The 20942-nt window shown below is 44.0% G+C and overlaps 1 protein-coding gene and 1 long non-coding RNA gene across 4 annotated transcripts in view; one reads left to right on the forward strand and one right to left on the reverse strand.

Moving 5' to 3' along the window:
* Positions 1–2024: 2024 nt before the first annotated feature.
* On the reverse strand, positions 2025–5412 carry LOC120622918 (uncharacterized). Its single transcript, XR_005658592.1, has 2 exons — positions 5086–5412; positions 2025–3024 (listed from the first exon to the last, which is right to left on the reverse strand). It is a non-coding gene; the product is annotated as an uncharacterized LOC120622918 (long non-coding RNA).
* Positions 5413–5869: 457 nt separating this feature from the next.
* The window catches only part of FBXO31 (F-box protein 31), a 32879-nt gene continuing 17806 nt past the window's right edge, over positions 5870–20942 (forward strand). Inside the window, exons 1-3 of one of the 3 annotated variants that reach the window (XM_039888718.1) lie at positions 5871–6258; positions 16528–16599; positions 20143–20229. In XM_039888718.1, coding sequence (XP_039744652.1) covers positions 5910–6258; positions 16528–16599; positions 20143–20229 — 508 coding nt within the window. In that variant the 5' untranslated portion in view covers positions 5871–5909. Of the gene's footprint in view, positions 6259–16527; positions 16600–20142; positions 20230–20942 lie in introns of all 3 variants that reach the window. The other 2 variants (XM_039888719.1, XM_039888720.1) reach the window with 2 other exon arrangements.

Raw genomic sequence — 20942 nt, forward strand, 5'->3', positions numbered from 1 at the left:
GAAAATAAAGTAGTTTTGTGTGCCTATCTCACGAGTGTCACCTATCTAGGAGCTGCTGGTTATTCCTCAGGTATAAGCTTTTTGTTTGTTTTCGTTGGCTTCAGATCAAACAGATTCAGGGTTTTTTTGTTTTTTGTTTGTTTTAATTTAGGAATCTCTACTGCTAACTTCTGTCACATGCTGTCCGAATTAGGAAAAGAGCTTCAACTGTATTATTTCAGGTTATGTTTAATATAATGTATCCTTGGAGAAAGTACGGATAATTGTTTTTGTCTTAAGGCCTTCATAGTGGGTGAATTCCACTTTTGACATGATTTTACGGCCATTAGGTGACTTCTGGATGGCTCCTTGAGCTTTTATGACTTATGTGAACCTGCATGTGACTGTAGTGGGCCTGATCAACATTAATCTGCTGATTTCATTTAACTAGGATTTTCCAGTCTCTGAAATACTAAATCTTATGCATATTCATGCCCTTCAGTCTTTCAACCACTAACTAGCTGAGCAACCTTGAATAAGTGACCATTTTCTGAGTCTCAGACTCATTTGTAAAAAGGCAATGATATTTTAGAATTCCAAGTGTTTTGAGAGGAGCAAATGAAAGTGGCCTGTAGAATCTAGATCACTGTGCAGTTAACAGTGCAGTTACTGCCTATCTCAATGTCTGATGAACAAATGTCTGTAGAACAGCACTTGATTCTTTGGCTATTTTTGCTCTTTATTATCTAATACTTTGAAAGATCACTGTATTTCCAGGCTTCCCCCCTTCTGAATTTGTAAAAACCTTCCTTATACGCCCATTTGATAAAGTAATTGAATTGTGCTAATATACATTATTATACAAACAAAACTTTCTGAGATATATCTCTCAAAGTGGTTTTAATACAGCTGGGATTTCTTTATAGAGAAGGAAGTAATGTTAGTCATAGGTCTTTATTCTGCCACTGTTTACAAAAGAATACTACATTTTTGTTCATGTGTCACTTTCGGTCCCAGGTTTTTTTTCCCCTTCTTTCTGTCAGTTCTTTGAAAATCTGATAGTATACAGTTAATAAAGAGCACTTAGACATTTCTATCTGTTTTCCAAAGTTACAAAGGAAGGTTTTAAACTCCAAGTGTAATAGTTTTTCTTGGATTTATTTTACGAAGGTTGAAAAAAGAAATCCAGTAAGTGCTTATTAGGCTCCTACCGTCTGGTAAACACAAAATTATAGTTTTGAAGTCAAAAGAGAGTGAACTGTATGTTGCCTTTTTCCCTGGATTTTTATGATATTAAGTGCTGGCTGGTGAGTGCTACTTTGGCTTAATTGCTACTTTGTAAGAAATGGACTTTTCATTCTCTAGACGTACTGTTCCAAATGCAAAAGGAAACAAAATCAATTATCTAGCATATGGAGGTGGGGGAGGTGTAGGAGAGTTTCTTATTTCTCTAGTCCCTTAGGCATCCATAAAGCTTTACCAAATTACCCCAGCCCTTGGGTTCACTGCCATAGCCTCAAGGGATTAGCCTCAAGGGCTGTGCTAGTAACATGACAGGATTACTCTGTAATTTTCAAATACTGAAGTCCACATATACAGTGGCTATTATAACCCTACCCCTAACCTTGAATTCTTATTTGAATCTAAAACCACACATCTCTACATGTTTCTTAGAAAATCATCCAATACACGGCATGTAAAGGTGTCTCATAAGCATAATCTCCATTTAAGACCAGCATATTTGGATACATAATATAGTATATGTTAAATGTATTAATTTATATTCATATACCATACATACAAATTAAGAAGTAACTTCATTTAACTTTTGAAAACAAGTGTGTTTGAGTGAATGTGAAAATTTTCATGTGCCCTTAGATTACAGCTTAATGAAAGTTTCATGTAGTGAACAGTATTTAAAGTGGTAAATTAATATTATTCATGGATTATTTTAAGCTAGTTAGTTAGCATAGTATGATTTTTTACAATAAATAACAAATATTACTGTTCTTTGAAATAATCTTTAAAATAGAAAAGCAAGAACACATCTTTCATTTAAATTTATTTAGTGTTTTCGCCAGGAATCTCACGGTGCTTTCGAACTATCAGGTAGTCATTCTAGAATGCCGAGAAGTGTTCGTTTTAAATAACTCTCCCCAATTCTTTTTTCATAACACGAAATGACCATAAATGACCAAAATCGCGGAGGAAATAACCGCTAAAAATTGAATGATGTCCCAGCATTAGTGATGTAACATAGTAGTAAATCATGCCGTTTCTAAGAATCTGTTAAATGGGGCATGAAACATTAACTTGTAATCCAGAACACATTAGGGTTATTTTTGCCACACTCAACATGGAAGGCAAGTCACACTGAGAATTAGTTCACCTCCTCAGGCCTGCCTGACCTGTCCCACCTCTCCTCTTTCTGATTGGAAGACAAATTCCACTCTCCAGGTTGTCTGGGCCACTATTGGCCAGTTGTCTAATCAGTCCTGTGTCATCTCTTTGCTCTTCAGAACAAGTAAACAAACAAGTATTGCTCAAGAGGCGTGCAGGCGCTATTCTCAGAAAGGATTCTGTCGAGATTTTTTGAAGTTGACATGCAATAGGTGTAGTCTGTGAGAATGTCTTCACTGGCTCCTCCGAAGTTTTTGCTGAGAGAGAGGCACTGTGTTGGAGTGCTTCCTCTCCTGGTGAAACACTTGAGAAATCTGCGGCAGCAAATTGGTGCATGCAGGAAAGCCATCATAAATCACTCAGATAACTAACATTTCTTAAATGGGCAAATAACTAATGGAACTGGCTGATGTTTCACAGGTTTTTTGTTTGTTTGCTTGCTTGTTTAATTCTAAACAAATTTCAAAGGACTGCTGTTTTTCCAGTTTTTGCCTGTATATGGGATTATTAAGGTATGCAGCTGTTCAGACTCTCATTTTAAACCATGAACCTCTTGTTTAGTCTTTGAATATTTTTCCTTATTTTCATTCACCTTGACAATTTCTGCTGAGCAGCGGGTAAGATGCCACTTTTCACATCTGGATTCTGAGAACCACATAATAAAGTTAACATGGTTTGCTTAAGTCCAAGAAATGCTTTCGGTGACTTTCCAGGCAACCAACTGAAAAATGCCCTGCCCTGTATTCTACTTATTTCCTTAGATGTTATCAGTCCTAACAAAGAGTTCATTATCGTATGTATCTCATAGTGTTAAAACAAATGATCTCTTTTATCTAGTTTTTCCTCATTTTCATATGAATGCACCCTCTTTAGTGTTCTTTTGAAAAGAATACAGTTCTATATAAGGGACTGTAAAATTGTTCAAGGACACAAAGCTTTCAGGGTTAAACAGGTAATAGTTCTCGGTTGTACACACAGTATTTCCCTTCTGGTTCCTTTCCACCAACAAGGATTACCCAAACTCTCACAGCCATCCTTTTCTTTCTGTTCTGATGGTCTGCACTAACTCAGTCCTTTGACATCGAGTTATTGTACACAGCCATCCTGCTGTCAAGAATATATAGATATATCTTTTAACTGTATAGTTAGTTACATAATTCAAATTATAAACACACAATAGTTTAACCATTCTTCTAAAGATGAAAGTTTAACCAAATTATTTTGTACGTTTTAATATACTCAAAGCTCCTCTAGGAGAAAATTATATTTTAGTAACAGGGCCTAGTGGGGAGTAGATAAATTTTTTAAAATAACTGATTAAAATGTAACAGTAGCAAGGATCATGCTTTACAATCTATGGATCCACGCAGAACACAGTACACAGGCTAGTCAGGCATTCTGTAAATATTTATTATATTAGTCGACACATTTCTGCTTGCTGAGATACTTCCTAGCTTGGGTGGTAACGGTGATTAACACTCCAGTCTTCTCTAAATTCTGTTTGGCTCACATTCCTCCCTTTTTAGCATTTTAGCCAGTTTATTTGTTCCTTTTTTCATTCAAGGAACATTTAGTAAACATTCATTGACTGCATGAAGTGTTAGCACATATATCATGTGATGGGATACATCTCGTAAAGCTAATGCCAAAGGAAGCAAGTGTTTACAAAAAACAATGTGATGGTGCTATAATAAAAGGACCGTCCTAGGGGGTGCCACTTGAGGACAATGAGGAAAGGGGTTGTTTTTAATGGCACAGACTGGGGAGATGGGGCTTCCTGGCAGAGGAGGCAGCTTAAGTAAAGTGACAGAGATGTGACAATGCATGGTGAGTTTCAGCTAAGGAATCTGATGGCTCTTGTTGAAAGATGTGTGTGGGAAAGGAGAGGAGGCCAGGCTGGGAGCTACTCTGTTATGTGATGAAGTTTCAATGGGGTCATTAAATCCTTTTAAATAGGTGAGTGATGGGATGAGCCTGCTTTTGTTTATGTTACTATTCGAAAGAAGAGAGTTCTGGTAACTGTGAAGGATGGATTGAAAAACCTCTTAGGTGCAGGGAGGTCAGTTTTTCATTTGTGTGGAACTGAGATGGTCAAAATTTGAATTAAGGCATTATTTTGCTCTTCCTCACTTATGAGATTCTGTGGACCAGGTTAGGCAGCCCTCTTTTCTGCTTAGAGATTTCTTTGTGGAGGTGGTAGTGGATAGCTAGGAATTTGTGGAGGCTGGACCTAGGATAACTGGCAGAGTCACTATTTCCTATTTGATGAGCAAAACCCGCACTTGACCAGAAAGACTGGGGTGGCCATCGGATTCTTAGCTTCCATTTTGACTCTGGGGATTTCTTCCAGAGTCAAGTAAGTCAAGTAAGTCCTGACCACATAGGATTTGGGCCCACCCAGTTGTAGAGCGGCTTCTGTAGTATCCACACCCCTGGCCCTCTTTGGAAACAACTAAGAACAGTTTCTTGTCATGAGTTATTTAAGGTGAAGCCACTGTCACGAGGTGGCTTTACAGATTCTCTAGACCGCACTTGCCCTGGAGCACAGTAAACAAGGTAACTATGGCAAAACAAGACCACGATAGATGACACAGGATTCATCACCTAGCATGATATCCCCTTTTCACTAAAGTAAGGACAGAAATGAGTGAATGTCAGTTTTTAGGTAAAAGAAAGCTGATAGGCACAATTCGGAGTTTGGCTTACCTAGCTCGGAAGGCTGTAATAGTTTGCATCGTTCCACCCGCCACTTAATTGTGCCTTCTCAGCGAAGCAGTACTGGAGGTCGGCCTCGAAGCTTTCCTCCAGAGGTCTTTTGGGGGCGGGGAGATGTGTCTTTGGGAAATCCTGGGGGCCAGTTCTTGGGGCCATCCTCAGGGGAGATCCTAAAGGGGTTCTTCTGGTGGGAGGTTCTCGGGGCCATCTCAGGGATGTCCTCGGAGAGGGCTCTGGGGGGAGGGATCCCCCGGGAGGCCTGGGGGTATTCTTTGGGAGTGTCATTGGGGGTCATCCACAGGCGGGCAGATACACCCGAAGATGTCCCAGGTCGGAGGAGGGTAGCCGCGAGCCTCACTAGAGCAGTGGGGAGTGCGTCAGTCCCATGCTCTGGAGGTGGTGAGTTCGGCCCTCACGCGCGGCACCGCGCCGTTTTGCTGTCCACACGCACATTCTCAGTCGGCAAGGGGCCGCCGTTCTGCGTTTGTGGGTGACATTCTTTTCCTGTACTCGTTCGGGCAGTAGGACAGGAGGCCCGCAGAGCTCTGGTGGGCGGATGCTAGTAGGGCGGCCCGAGAGTCACCAGGCCTCGCGGAGAGGGTCTTGCTGTTCTCTCCAGTGGGCGGGGCTTCCAGGGGCGGGGCCTCTGCGGGTCCCTCCGGGGGGCGGGGCCGGGACGCGAAGGCGGCCTGGGGGCGTGGCTCGGCTCGGCTCTGGTGGGGCCCGATGGGCTCTCGGGCGGGGCTGCCTCACGGCGGCGCTTGCGCACGCGCGGCGGCAGCGGCGGGGGCGCCGCGGCTGTCACCCGGGACGGCATGGCGGTGTGCGCTCGCCTCTGCGGCGTTGGCCCGTCGCGGGGATGCCGGCGGCGCCAGCAACGCCGGGGCCCCGCCGAAACGGCGGCGGCCGACAGCGAGCCGGACACAGACCCCGAAGAGGAGCGCATCGAGGCGGGCGCGGCGGCGCTGTGCGCGCCAGGGGCTGGCGGGAGCGCGGGCCCCTCGCAGCCCCCGCGCTGCTCGCTGCTGGAGCTGCCACCGGAGCTGCTGGTGGAGATCTTCGCCTCTCTGCCCGGCACAGACCTGCCCAGCCTGGCCCAGGTGTGCACCAAGTTCCGGCGCATCCTGCACACCGACACCATCTGGAGACGGCGCTGCCGGGAGGGTGAGTGCTCCCGAAGTAGCGGTCCGGGCCTGGGCGGGGCCTCGGACCTGGACGGGGCTCAAGATCGAAGTCCGAGCGGCGGGGGCCTGGGCCTGCGATAGGGGTCGGAGGTCCCCAAGGGCCTTGGATAGGATCCTTTCATAGGTCGGGGGCCCCATGGGAAGGGTCCTTGCTGGGCGGGGGTTAGGGCCTGGAGAGGACTCCGGGGTCTCAGGTCCCCATGGGCCCTGGACCGGGACCTGCCACAGGTCGAGGGTTCCAAGGGGCTGACCTGGCAGGTCCGGGGGCCCCTGCCACAGATCCGGAACGCGGCGTCCGATTGAGGTGGAGTTTTCAGTGACATTGGAGTGCTCAGAGAGGGGTGAGGGGTCCCCCAGCTGCAGGGACAGGACGCTGCAGAGCCATCCGGAGGAACGCAAGCTGGGCAGGGGTTCCCTGTGGGTGAGAGACCCTGGATGTTTAGGCCAGAGAGTTAGCTGATGTCTGTGGGCGCCCTCCACCTCCCCAGCCCTTGAGAGGTGGGAGGAAGCTGAGCAGAGCGATGAGGATGAGCTTGAGCAGTTAGGGAGCAGAGGAGGCCAAGTGTTTGGGGGGGTCTCCTGAGAGGAGGACTGGGTCTGTGGACAGGTAGGTGGAGCAGGGCAGTGCTGCAGGGGTTGCTGTCCCCGTCAGGGATGCTGGTGGCAGTAGTGAGGGTAGTGACTAGTTAGTTTTTTAACAAATCCCGGAAGGAAAGATTTATTTAATCCAGAGTGCAAGCTCTCTGGGTTTAAATGGTGACAGATCTCCGATGTTCAATACACTCTCTTATTTTGTTAAACAGGATAGATAAGAAAAAATCTGAACAACGTAGAAGGATGAAAGTAAGAATTATTTAGAGAGCCCTACAATCAAAGATAAGCCACCCTTAAAATTTTGGAAAACATCTCTCCATATGCACGTGTAGAGTCATAAACACATTTTTACTTAAATGAAATCACATCATATATATTCTCTTACAGATGGTTTAGTATTAAGAAGCTATATACTACTTCATTGTATGCATACGCCACAGACCAGTCCCTTGCTGATAGACTCTTAAGTTTGCAATTATTCCTGTTCATAAACAGGGTTATCAAGACTGTCTTTGTGCATTTCATAGGAGTTTATGAGACTTCCATGTACCTTTTAGAACTTCTGAAATTATCTTCTTAGTGCGGATTTCCGAAAGTGGGGTTGTGGGTAGTAGGATGAGCACATTGATAACACCTTAGATACCCACTGCCCAGCTGTTGGAATTTGCACCCCCAGGAAGGCTACATGAGGCCCTTTTTCCTCACATCTTTCCCAACAAGGGGATCAGCCAGTCATCTTCTCTCTGCTGTAAAGCTTAGTGGCCAAGACTCTGGATTTGTAGTCCATAGGGCAGGCTCTGTGTATATTCTGAGAGATCTTGGACATGCTGCTTCACCTTCCCAAGTGGGAAGTAATTTTTGTCTTACAAATTTATAAGAACTCTGAATATTAACAATATTAACCTTTTGTCATATGCGCGGCAAGTAAATTTCTTTTGACATTTTAAAATAAAAGCAAGAAAGTTCTACTTTTTCTTTCTCTGTGATTTACATTTGCTTTGTTTCGCATTTTGTATACCTGTAAGACCCAGTTTTGTCATAGATGTTCCATTGTGCTTTGAGGAGTTTCTCCTTCAGTTAGCCAAACGTGCATGATGGTCTCTGGGGAACTGTAAAGGATATAGTTCAACTCTAGAAATGGAGGGTAACAGAAGAGTTTTGTGTAAACAGAAAACTCAAAGGCACGTTACAGAGTAAAATTAACTGGAGTTATAGCTCAGAGTAAATTCTGAGAATTGCTAATGGAAATATAAAAAGTCCTGATGAAGATGTAGAAAGAAGTTGAGGTGCAGACATAGAAGGACTTTTCATTCCTTCCTTTCCCACTCTGGATTCCTCAGTTCAGCTTTCCTAGGATAATAGACACCTCGATGGTGGAATCCAGGCATCTTTTGTTCACTGACGTGGCCTAACATGCTAGGGGAATTTTCATTTTGAGAAATTAAAAAATGAAATGATAAAACAGGCATATTCCTAGTCATTCCCAATAAATAACTATTAAGTCTTTTGTCACGTTTGCTTTTTTTCCTCTAACTTTTTTTTTCTTTTAAGAAAACATCTCCGTTAACATTGAAGTCCCTTCTGATTACCACTGTGCTTCCTACTCTAAGAAGCAGCTGCTGTCATGGATTTAGTTCACTTATATATACTTACACTTGTATATGTCCCCCATATGTAACATTATTTTATGGTGGTTTAATTTTTAGAAATCTATCATACTGTAAGTATTGTGCATCTGCTTTTTTCCCCAGTCAGCTTGTGTTTTTAAGTTTTGTTCATGTTAATACATTTAAATCTAGTTCAGTCTTTTTAAATGCTGTGTGGTGGTTCATAATTTGAAGAGGCCACACTTTTATTCCTGTACTTATTTTTTTCATTATACACAATGTGACAGTGAACAATCTCATATATGTTTCCTTGGATGCATATACATTTGAAAATTTTTCTAAGGAATATATCCAGAAGTGGTTTTGCTGGGCAGTGGGCTTTGAGATTTGCAGTTTTACTAGATACTGTTCACTTATTTCCTGGAGCGATTTCACCTGTTACATACCTGTCACTAGGGCGAGAACAGGCAACTCACGAAAGATAAAATACACATGCTCAATACACATCATCACAAAGTAGCTGCCTTTGTGGTCCAGGTACTTTGTTATCTCGTTTAATTCAATATCCACTAAATTCTCTCTCATCTTTAAAAATCTGTGCCAGTCTGGGTGAGAAGCAGCATCTCATTTTAATTTGCATGTGCCTGATAATTACTAGTAAGGGTGCACATTTTAAAAATACAGTTATTGGCAATTTGGATTTCTTTGATTATCCTTAATCTTTGCTCTTTTTTTGCTGTTATTTTTTCTTAATAATTTGTAGGTTTTATTAATTTAATCTGGATATATTTCTGTGTAACATACTGCAAAGATCTTGTAGTCTATTATTATTTGCTTTTTAACTTCATTTATAGTGATTTTTGTGTAAGTTACATTAGTCAAAGTTACAAATTTTTAGCTTTGGGTTTAAGTAATCATTGTCATCCCAAGGTTATGAAAATGGTAGACAGCTAAGTCTTCAGTTTTACTAGTTCATTCTGGTATCTTTAATTTCCAGCTCATCTTGTCAACAATTGGACAATCCCATGTGATATTCATAGGTGTCTCATAGAGTTAGTGTAATTGTGATTGGATTGTATATAAGAATAGTTGTGTATGAGTTAAGTCTGGTCTTTTTTCTCTGCGCCCCAGAACTTCATCTTCCAGAGCTAGACATTTGGTCATAGTCCATGTAGGTGAAAACCAAAGCCCACCTAGCCTTGGTTAGGAGGAAGAGGGATCTCAGGCTAGTTGAGAAGATGGGTCAACCTGGCCCATAAGGCTTTCTGAAACAGAGCCTCCATGTCTGGCCCTGACTTTATAATGGTGGCTCCCTTTTCTGGTGTCTTGGGAGAGTGAGTGAACTAACTAGTGAATTTGCATGTTTACTACTCAATGTTTACATATTTGCTTTTTGTATTTTGGTAATGGGAGTTTTTTCAGAAAAAAGAATGAGCCACAGTAAAACGGGAGTGGGAAAGTGGATACCACACATCTATATTACTGCTTCAAAGAATTTTGGGCCATGATTGACTTTAAGGGTGTGGACAAAGCATGCATGTTTTAAGAGCTCTTCCTAAAATGATAGGATGATTTAGGGGCAAGGGGGAGATACACGAGAAACTTAAAATGAGGTAGCTTTTTATAATGTTTGGTGAGAAGTTCACAATTGCCAGTGTCTTAGCAATAATAAATCAGTTATTTTTATAGAACTTTGGCCTTTCTAGCTCCCTGCATGATGGAATTGTAATAAATATTTTCTAGTGGTATTTCTTTGAGCAGGTAAAAGAAATTTGCTACTGAGAAGCCAAATCTGTGCTCCTGATTTGGTGGCAAGTATATAACAAATTGGCAATACTTTCTCCTCTTAAAAGAAACCAAACCAAATCCAGACTCCCAGTCAGGGGCTGAGAGAGGGAGGGTAAACACTTTTTGATGCATCATTCCTTTGGCTACAAGCCTCCTGCAGTTACTTGCGTGTGGGGCTATAAATAAGTCATTTCTCAGAGTACCCAGGATGGAAGCCAAATACATTATTTTGCATTTGACCCTGACAGGGCTTTTTTTGGGTAATACTTCACCGTTTAGTTGGTGAATTTTCAAATGCTAGCCCATTTCAACACTTCATTTATTCAATACTTCATGGAGTCTACCTAAGGCTAATGAGTTTAGAAAGTTCAAACCGTAGTTCTAAGTCAAAATATTCAAGTAATAACAGAAGATAAATTTAAAAACAAAGGAAATGCTCATACATGTATTTTTCCATTCTACACCGAACTCTAAATATTGAGTCACAAAGATTTTATATTATTCAGCTCAATGCCTGCCAGTGTCAGGTTTTATATTAATAATACATAATTTTCCCATTTCTTTCCTTGATATTTTAATGATATATGAAATAATATTTGTATAATATTTTGATCAGTTGTAAGTTTAAAGTGGGTTTAAATACCATTATCGTTAGAAATGTCTTTTTCCCCAAATGTGCAATCTTTATGACAGAAAAGAGAAATTAAAAACCAACATTTAATTTTGTTTTTGCATGTAGAAGAAAATGAGGTTTGTTTTTTTAAGTGATACAAAATATAAGAAATGTGACTTTCATTAAGTATGGCTGAAATTGAAAGGGACATCTCGGGAGGAGGCGAAATGGCAAGTTGTTGGTTTTAAGGTTGGCTTGAGGAATAATTTTTGATTCCTGTTAAGCGGATACTTCTTGAGTCCAGCAGTTTTGGTGGTGGGGTAGGCGGGTCTGCAGTTGGATAAACAGACTGACCAGGTCATAGAAACACATGTGTCTCAACCATAAGAAGAGGAAGCCAGTCTACCTCCTGGACAGACAGCTAGGGAAAACCTTTATCCTTTTCTTCTGCTTTGCTAATTGGAAGGACTACAGTTCTAAGTATTTTTGCAAGCTGAATCTCATATGCTGCCTTTACAGAGATATCTAGTCCTTTCAATTAGGAGAGTAGAAAAGGATAAAGGAAAATAGAGCCTCTTAAGGGAATATTTTGAAGACTTCCTTTTTTTTTTTTAAACCTTAAAATGAGCTGGAAAGTGAATCTGGTACCCAGAAAGCATTGAGTAAAGATTTCCCTTTGGCCTTATTTAATTGGATAGATCCTGGTACCTTGCCAAAAAGAATTGATTGGTTGTTAGAGGTTCAGGCACTGCCATTTTTACTGTTTCACTGTGTTTATAAAGTGGTTATGTAATGCAGTTGAGGATCTGGGCTTGTCTCTGGCTGGGAAGGGCATGCAAATACAAGGGCATCTTTGGATCTTTGGAGAGGAACAAGTGTCCTCCCCAAAACCAGGCCCTTTCAAAAGATGGCCTGGCTTCCAAATTCGTGAGTTAACATCCTTTGTCAGCAGTGCCATCACTGTCTGTTCAGTGGTGATGGAGAGTAAACCTGAATCTCTGGGCCTGCTTGTATAGTATTAGTGGAGGAATAGAGAAGTGTCTGGAATATTAGAAAAGGCCCAACATGAGATGATTGCAGAATCAGACTCACGGGCTTACCTCCTGGTCTCACAAATGGGTGAGACAGAGCGGGTGTGCTTGCACTCAGAAAGAATGGGTGTCTGGGATGATAGCTCGGCCTTAGCTGGAGTGGGTCTCCCTTGGCCTGTCCTGGGCGCCATACAAGGGTCAGAGTCTTTCAACTGGAAGAGTGAAGCTTCTCAAAGTTCCTGTTGGCACCTAGACTGTTTATCTTTGCAAGGATGGAACTGGCTGGGAATAAGTCACATTGAGTATGTAGGTGGTTTCAGTTATCCTTGGGAACCGTTTGGGATCCCGAATGTTCTAGGTGTTTGTCAGAGACACCAATGGGATGTGTCCGGGTTTTGGTTTTTACATTCTTTCCCGTCCTAAAATGAGCTGGCTGCAGAGTATTTTTCTAGGTCTGCTGCGTTATTTTTTTCAAAGGCATTTCATGCAGTCGCAGTAGCTGAGAGTTATAAAGTAGCCACTGGAGAACACAAGGGTTTGAAATCAGGGCTCTGTTGTTGAGGAGTGTTCTTGGATATTTGCTCAGAGCAGGTGGGAAGCTGGATGCCTGACTCCTCCCACCAGCTTCTGTCCCCCTGCCTTTCACTTCTTTTTTAGTTGGAAGTTAAAGTTTTATAAGAGGGTTATAATTATCCCGTAATTTAGTGCAAACAAAAATGCAGTCTTTCTAATCAATACTTTTAGTTTTGTTTAGAAAATTGTGTGTTTACAGCAGGTAGGAAACAAGACAGCAGCATTCCTCCAGTCCACACTAGACCCCTTCTCCCTGGCTCCCTCCTGCTTGCTAGGTGCCAAGTATGGGTTGCACCCTCATTTCCTCCTGCCTCTGCCTTACCTGGTGGTACAATGGCCTCCTCACTGGACTCCCAGCCTGCATTTCCAGGTGCATCTCCGCTGGCTCCACTCACAGGTTAATAGACCACAATGCAGGCCCTGTCCATGCTGCTTTTCTTTCTAAGATTCTTCAGTGCTTCTGTGTTGCCTGGACTCCTGGCTCTGGCATTCAAGTCCCCCCAGGACCGGAAGAGAACCTCTCTTTCCAGACTTACCTTGTGTGCCCACCAGCATGCTTCAGATGGTGTCTTAGCACTAGGCCTTTCCAACAGGGTGGAGTTCCTTCATAAGAGGAAGTTATTTGAGATAAGGAAGCTAAGTTCCCTGTAAGTGTGGTCTCCCAGTACTGAGGTAGTACACAGAGTAACGATGTTAACTTTCTCTGCCCTCTTCTGTTCCAGTACCAAGTGTGTACAGATCTCAGTCGTGCTCGCGTGGGTACTGTCTCCATTACTCCATCTTCTCTTCCAGGGACGGAGCTTCGAGAAGCAGATGCACGTCCCTTCGGTTCTCCTGTGGGGGTGAGAGAGTAGAAAAGAGGCAGAGAAAAAACTCTTCTAACCTATTCCCACCCATAGAGACCAAGTAGATTTCAGGCATATTCAGAAATGTGCTATGGGGACAGAGAGTTTTTGGTAAGCCCCATCACACAGTGCTGGCCTCGTTGGACAGGAAGTGAGTGATGAGAGGTTGGCAGCCCCTGGCAGTTAGGTGCAGCTTCAGCGTTGACTTGACTCGGGCCAAACTACTGGGCCGTTTTTTTCCTCTAGGCAAAACATCTTTTAAAATAGCATTTTGGAAAATTTCTAATTAGAATAGTTGAAGTGTCAATTTAATTTTTTATTGTGGTAACATATACATAAAATAAAATTAACTATCTTAACCATTTTTAAGTGTACAGTTGAGTGGCATTAAGTACATTCACATCGTTATACAGCCATCACCTCCATCCATCTCCATAGCTCTTTCCATCTTCCCAAACTGAAACAGTCCCAACTCTAACTCCCAACTCCCCGTTTTCCCTTCCCCAGTCCCTGGCAACCTTTCTGCCTCTATGAATTCGACTCCTCTAGGAACCTTATGTAAATGGAGTCGTACAGTGTTTGTCCTTTTGTGACTGGCTCATCTTATTCAGCATAATACCCTCAAGGTTCACCCATGTTGTAGTATGTGTTGGAATTTCCTACCTTTTAAAGACTGAATAATATTCCACTCTATAGATGGATCACATTTTGCTTACACGTTCATCCATTAGTGGACACTAATGGACACTAATGGGTTGCTTCTACCATTTGGCTATTGTGAATAATGCTGCTGTGAACATTGGTGTACAAATACAAATACTTGAGCCCCTGGTTTCATTTCTTTAGGGTATATACCCAGAAGTAGAATAATAACTGGACCATATGGTAATTCTGTGTTTAATTTTTTGAGGAACTGCCCGACTCTTTTCCAGAGTGTGACCATGTAATTTTATAAATTTCCTTAAGTCCAACTCACCCATTTTTACTCCCCTTTCCCAACTTTTTAATACTTTGTTACCATCCTTGGAGTAAACACTTTCAAAAACGAATTTCATAAATTACCTTATGTATTAGATTAGCAGGGAAACGTTTTGAATTGAGAGCCTGCAACCCCAAATCCCATACTTGAAGAGCAGCAATAGGCAACATGGTTTGGTGTGCTAACTTAATTATCTCGGGTGGGGTTTGTGTCGAAGGATAGAGTTAACACTTGTTAGTTTTTCTGGAAGGAAGGTGACATGGTGCTGGCAAGTACACTGGCCTTATAGCTATTTTCAGGGCATTTTCCCTTGGTCACTTATGAGCAGGTTTATAGAACAATCAAAGGATGTGGAATTGTTCTTGGCTACTCTTATTTAAAAAAAAAAAAAAAAACACAAAGATTTTTCCATCATGGGGAAAATACCAAATATTTCTACAGGAACAGTTGGGTCAGAATGACATTATTCTACTTCAGTGAATTGTCATCTTTTGGGAACATTAAGAAAAGCTCACTACGGATTGCTGTATCCACTAGCACTACATCCTAACTTTGCTTTTCTTCTGAGTGTTAATGGGATTTTTGTGGATGTTTTATCTGGTTATGCAAGTTCATCTCCTACGTGATGTTAGCAATACCATTTGTTGACAAAGTTATCATGATGTAGTCATCCTAGATAAAAACTTGGAATCATTCAAAACCCCAAGTGATTAATGAGAGGCAATGGTTGTTTCTATCAGGGTAGAGTATGCGTAATCAGTTTACTAGCCCTCAGCAATCTGAGCACAGAGGAATGCACAAGGAACAATCTCCATGCCTGGCAAAAGGCCTGGCTTTTGACTTCAGGCGCTGCCATCAGCAACAGCAGGAATGGATGCATTTTCAGGTCTTGCTCTGTATCTAATTGTGGGTGTGCGATACTAACACATATTATCAAAAGTGATGAGATGAAGTGGCAAGCCCTTTGCAGCTGCTGGCCAGACTGCATCAGTCCATGTTTCAGGTGATGTGCTGAGTCACAAACCTCACTGAGCCTCGGTTTCCTGCCTTGCAATGGGGATATAGTACTGGCCTTAGAAGTGGTCGTTGGGATTTTGTCACAAGCTGTCCTGTGAAGCCCCAGTTGAATGCCTGTACTTGTATGAGCACAGTGATTGAGGTTATGGAGGTTATTACTGTGGGGTCCTAGGGGTCCCCTGTTATCTTTCTCATCATATGCTTGCTGAACACATGCTTTGTGCCAGGACTGTGCTCACCACTATGAAGCGTTCCCATCCAGGCTTCGATTCTGGGGTCCCATATCACAAGCCTATGTTCCTTTGTGCAAGTCAGTCGCCTCTCTGCCCCTGCTTTCTCGTCATTAAAATGGAGATGACAGTAGCACCTCTTACAGGCTGCCGTAAGGGTGAAGTGCAGTGGTACCCGGCAGGGGCTTGGCATGGTGCCCAGCATACACAAAGGTTGGTACAAGTCAGGTGTTGTCATTATTCGCTCTTGACCAACAGGCAGTTCTGTATTAGTGTGGATTAATTCAATTACAGTGCTTTCCTTTAGAAGCCTTGCTGAGACTTGAACAGAAGGACCATGGCCAGGTTTGGTTGTAAAATTATGCTGGAATTAGGCAAGAGAGTGCAATTTTAAGAAAAGAGAGAGCATGATAGGGGAGTGGGAAATGCAAGGACAAGGAGGAGAAGTAGGAGGGTGTGCTGTCAGCTAGTCAAGGGGGGAGAACGGGGAGGTTGGGAGGGGGTCAGGGATTCCCTTCTCTGACTGCGAGTCTAGGGGAGCCCTGTGCAAAAGGACAGAGTGTCCAGCTCTTCCTTCCAATGTCTTACCTGGGTCTTTGATTATAGGACTTGTTTCTTTGTTTAACAGAATTAGTAGCGCAGTAAGCCACACTGGCAGTTAAGGGGCTTTGTAGAACCCTGACATCAATGACAATCTCACTTTCATAGGAACGTGCATTGTTTCCAGACCACAGTTCCTACCACACCATATTTATTCATAAGCTGAGGACTGTCTGATTTGGGGTTTGTGGGATAAGACTAGCAAGACAAGGTCAAGGCTTAGGCATGTACCCGCCCTCCCTGTCTCCCTCTGTCTCTCCCTCGTCCTTCTCTCCCTCCCTTTTCCCTTCTCCCTCCTTCCCTCCCATCGATCTATTTCTGTTGCTTTGTGATTTCTTGACTGTAATGTCCAGCAAATATTTCTTGTTACAGAGTATGGCGTTTGTGAAAACTTGCGGAAGCTGGAGATCACAGGCGTGTCTTGTCGAGATGTCTACGCAAAGCGTAAGTTAATCTGTTATCACCTAATTTGTTCTAAAAGCAGACAGTGAGCATCAGCAGTGGATAATAAATTTGACCCAAAGCCCACAGTTCCATTCTCAGACACCTTCTGAAAGCCATAATTGATTTTAAAGATAGCACTGGTAGTAATAGCACTAAAATTTAATGGGGTGGCTCTCTCGTTTCCCTTTCTGGGCATGTCAGTACCCTTATTTTTCAGCCTATCACAGGATATTAGGCATCAAGGACCTTTAGATCTGAGAAACATGGCTGCTGTGGAAGCAACTCTGGGGTGCTTCCAGAGAGGTCCCTTTCTCTGGATTCTGATTAGATATGCGGATGGCTCATAGTAACTGGGAAATGAAGCCAAGGCTCCCACCGATCCCCTCAGCTAACGGGGCTGCCTGTGGGCCCACCCCTTTCTCTGGCCCCGCACCACTCCAGCTCTTCTACTTGGTCTTCCCTTCAGTTTCCCGTAGGTGTGTTGACTCCCCCAGCACCGCCCCCGCTTTCTCGTCCTTCACTCCTTTACTTTCCAGAGTCACCAGCAACACTCGTGAGCGCTCAGTTTCTCCCCAGCCATCTTCACTGCTGGCCTTTCTCCACTGCCTCTCTGCATGAGGCTCTTAAGGCTCCTGTCAATGCTGATGTTGCCCACCCAGTTCTCCACTGAAAACTTAAACCAGGTGATGCTCCTTACTAAGTGCCATGCCCAAGGACTGAGGGCCCTGCTTCTCCATGGAAACGTCGGTGGTCCAGGACTGAGGAGTAGGCAGGCAGTGGGGCTTCCCTGTGAGCCAGGTTGCCGAGTGTGCACTGAAGTGCTAGAAGCTTCCTTCCAGAGTCTGGGGGCTGCTTGGTGTCACTTTGTGTAGTCCCTTTTTTCCGTGGATTTGCTTCTGTCAGAGTCCCCCTCTGAGACGCCCTCCTTCACTCGTCTGTGCTCCGTGCACAGGTAGAGCATGGCGTTTCTGTAAAGCGGCCGGCTCTGCAGGGAGGCATGGGCGGTGCTCAGTCCCTGTCTCTGGGCTGATTTCATCACCTCGCTATTTCCTCATACCATCGAGACCTCTCCACACCATGGTCCCGTGGCCTTTGGGGTTGTTGGATTGGTTAGTGTTTCTGGATTAGAATTTGCTCATACTTGAGGTGATCTCTTGTCAAAGGGTCTAAGTTTCTCATGGGTCATCTTCTGAGGAGCCATGACATGCACAATTCCTGGTGGCTCGGCCTTGCCCTCCAAGCTGTTGTTCCCTCCTGCCTGCCTCAGGGAGCCTTGGAGGGGCTGTTGTCAGGACCCCTCTGCCCTGCCACATCCCACATCCAGTTCTGCCAACTCCTAGCTTCTTCCCCTTTACTGCGGGCTTCAGGCTTCACCTTGCCCTCAGCCACCATTTTCAACCCGGCTGCTGTCTCCTGCGTTGCTGGCCCTGACCCTGGACCCCAGTGCAAGGATGATCTGCCCGAGACTTACCATTCCTCCTTCCCCATGCATGTTCGGACTTTGGTTTCTTCTCTTGCCTCTGCTCCACATCTCACCAACCCAAGAAGACCTGTATCTCTCCAGGGAAAAAGGGGCCTGGGAGGCCCGAGCGGTCACCTCTCCTGAAAGTGTAACTTCTCCCTGTCTTCGCATCTCAGCCAGGAGAACAATGGCTCTATGGTTTCTGCAAAGCCTAGCGTTCTAGAAGCAGGAAGCTGGTTCCTCCCCACCTTCCACTCCCACCCTGTCATCTGTTATTTAGTATCCCATGGCCCTGGCTCCACCTTCGATTCCTCCTTTGTTCACCTAGAGCTCGGTGTGGTAAATCTAGCCTGAGCGTAGAGGTGGAGGGATTCATCTTTGCTGTGAGCATTGGTGTGAGAGTCAGAGCCAAACTCTCGCTGTAACAGTCTCTTATGTACGCACACATAAGAAAGGTTTCCTGGCTTTTGTGGATGGCCAACTGGCTTCCATAAGTATCTAATAAGACAAGTTCTTATCTTCTAAGTGCTTTTTGAATTTGTTAGGCCATTTGATAATATTATCTTAAAGCAACATGAAGACAGCTTTCTCTTTAAGAGTTGCAAGCAGTCAAAATAGCATCCTGGTGGGAAGCTGGTGCCCTGCCTGCTAGGCTTTAGGGGCAGTGACATTTAGAGGAGAGCACTGGGAAATAATGTGGGCAAAGGGGGTTGGTTGGGCTGTGCTGGCAGCTGTCCTGTAGAGGAGACATCTGGGCACAGGTGGGCAGGCAGGTGGTATTCATTTACACAGACCCTAGGAAAAGCCCCAAGGCTGAAAATATACCTCTATAAGTAGAGGGCAGGGAAAAGACTGAAGAAAGAGGCTGGACACTCCAGTCTGGTAATTAATGGAGTTTATTAAGGGAAACTTACATACAAGTCATGTCTTGGACCGCTACAAGGCGAAATGGATACCCGTGGCACCTGGCAGGCACCAAAGTATTATATAGGGTAAAGGGGCAGGGGAAGGGATAGTCATGGGAACAAATACGTGAATGCTACCAGGTATGGGAAATTACTTTACGTGCTTGACCAGGTCAGGACGACCTGTTCCAGGAACTAGCACATAGCAGGAAGTGCTGATTTATGTCTAAAAATCAGTTATGATCAGACAGTCTCTTAAGTCGGGGCCAGCTTGCAAAACAGACAACAGCCACGTCAAGAAACAGTCTTTTCTCTACATGTGAGTAGTGGCTGCCAGTAGCAGGAGATGGTGTGGCAGGAGGTAGGCAGGGAGGCGGGGACAAGGGCAGTGGTGAGGGGACACATGTGCATGCACCTGAAGGAGGACATCCCGAAATTTCTTCGACTGGCTGATTCTTGACCCTTTGAAAATGGTTGGGAAATCCAGAGCATAATTCATATTGTTTGTTATTTAGTATCCTAGAGTATTTAATTTGCCCTGGCCAAAGAGGGTTTCACAGTATAGGAACACTTTTTTTGTGAATTTGCTTCAAAGACCTCATCCAGGAGAAAATTACTTAGCTTCTGGAATAGGTGGTAGAAGAAAGTCAACCTTAGCTTCTGGCATAGGTGAGAAAGTGAGCCAGCCTTGATTTAGAAGTGCAGATCTGAGTTAGGAGCTGGCAGACATCATCCTTAGTCAAAAACAACGACACACATAAAGGAAAATGCCAGGCGTGCACCGGGAAAGCTGGATATCTTAGTTGAGGCACAAGGGTTCCCTAAATGGTCACCCCAAATATCCATGAGCCGCAATCTCTGCGGTCCCACCTCAGTGAGCTCTATTGATCCATGTCAGCCGAGGAAGGAGAATGACCTCGGATTGCGTCCCAAGCTTGCCATCATGAGTTTCTGGTGTGAATCCGTTGATTAAAAGGAAGATATGTCACAACATTTTCTTTCCAGCCAGGCCTCTCATCTTTGGCAAGTGCTTTCCTCCCAAGGTACGGAGGGTTGAGTATGTAAGGGAAATGCATGATCGTGGTGAGGGAGAAGAGTGCTGAGTCATGTGAAAACTGTTTATACCATCATGAAAGCGGAACCATCCTTAGCCCTTTCCCTGCTGTGTCTGTTCAGGTATAAACCCTCGCGTGAAGTCGGGACGTTTCATGAAAATTCTTCCCGATTACGAGCACATGGAGTACAGAGATGTGTACACCTGCCGTACGTACCTCCTGCTGCTTTGGCTTTAGCGGGGGAGCACAGCAAGAGGCTGCATGGAGAGGGCCCTCTAACTCACAGCACGCGGTCGCTTTGGTCTTAAGCGCGAGCTGACCTCCTTGGCTTTGCTGTCTTTTCACTTTCTCCAGTGTTCTCTGTGTCTCGGCCATAGCCAGGATCATACCTGAGAGGCGGCCTGGGGCAGATGTACATGTGCGCCAGGTTTCCACAGCATCTTTGAGTTTTGGGTAGTACCAGCAAGATCACTCTGTTGATGCACATTTTAACATTTATCATTTATCGAGGGTGAGAGGAGAGAACAGAGTAGATGCCTTAAAACCTTTCTATTCCAAAAGGAAACGAAGCCTACTTCTAGGCTTCGTTATTCAATCACGTTTTGATGGCATATGTGAATTTAAAAAAAGTTACACATTTACTCAAACTAGACAAAAGTATGTAGAAACAGCTGATTATTTAGAACCCGGTCCCTCTTTTGATTGGCATTACTTGAGCCCTGGAAATTTTCCTAAGCCACATTCCATACTGATTAAGGCTGTCTCCGCTTTTTATTAGGTTGAGCTGAGATGGAGAGCATGAATTTTGGGTATCAAAACAGACATTAGAAATATCTTCTTGCACTGAAAGCCATGTTACATTTGTAGAAGCACAGCCTGGCTGAGCGTGCCCTGTGTCAGCATTGCCTTTGTGGAGCAGAC

The sequence above is a fragment of the Pteropus medius genome, unplaced genomic scaffold, assembly GCF_902729225.1.
Source record: "Pteropus medius unplaced genomic scaffold, Ma_sr-lr_union100, whole genome shotgun sequence".
Taxonomy (NCBI): Eukaryota; Metazoa; Chordata; class Mammalia; order Chiroptera; family Pteropodidae; genus Pteropus; species Pteropus medius.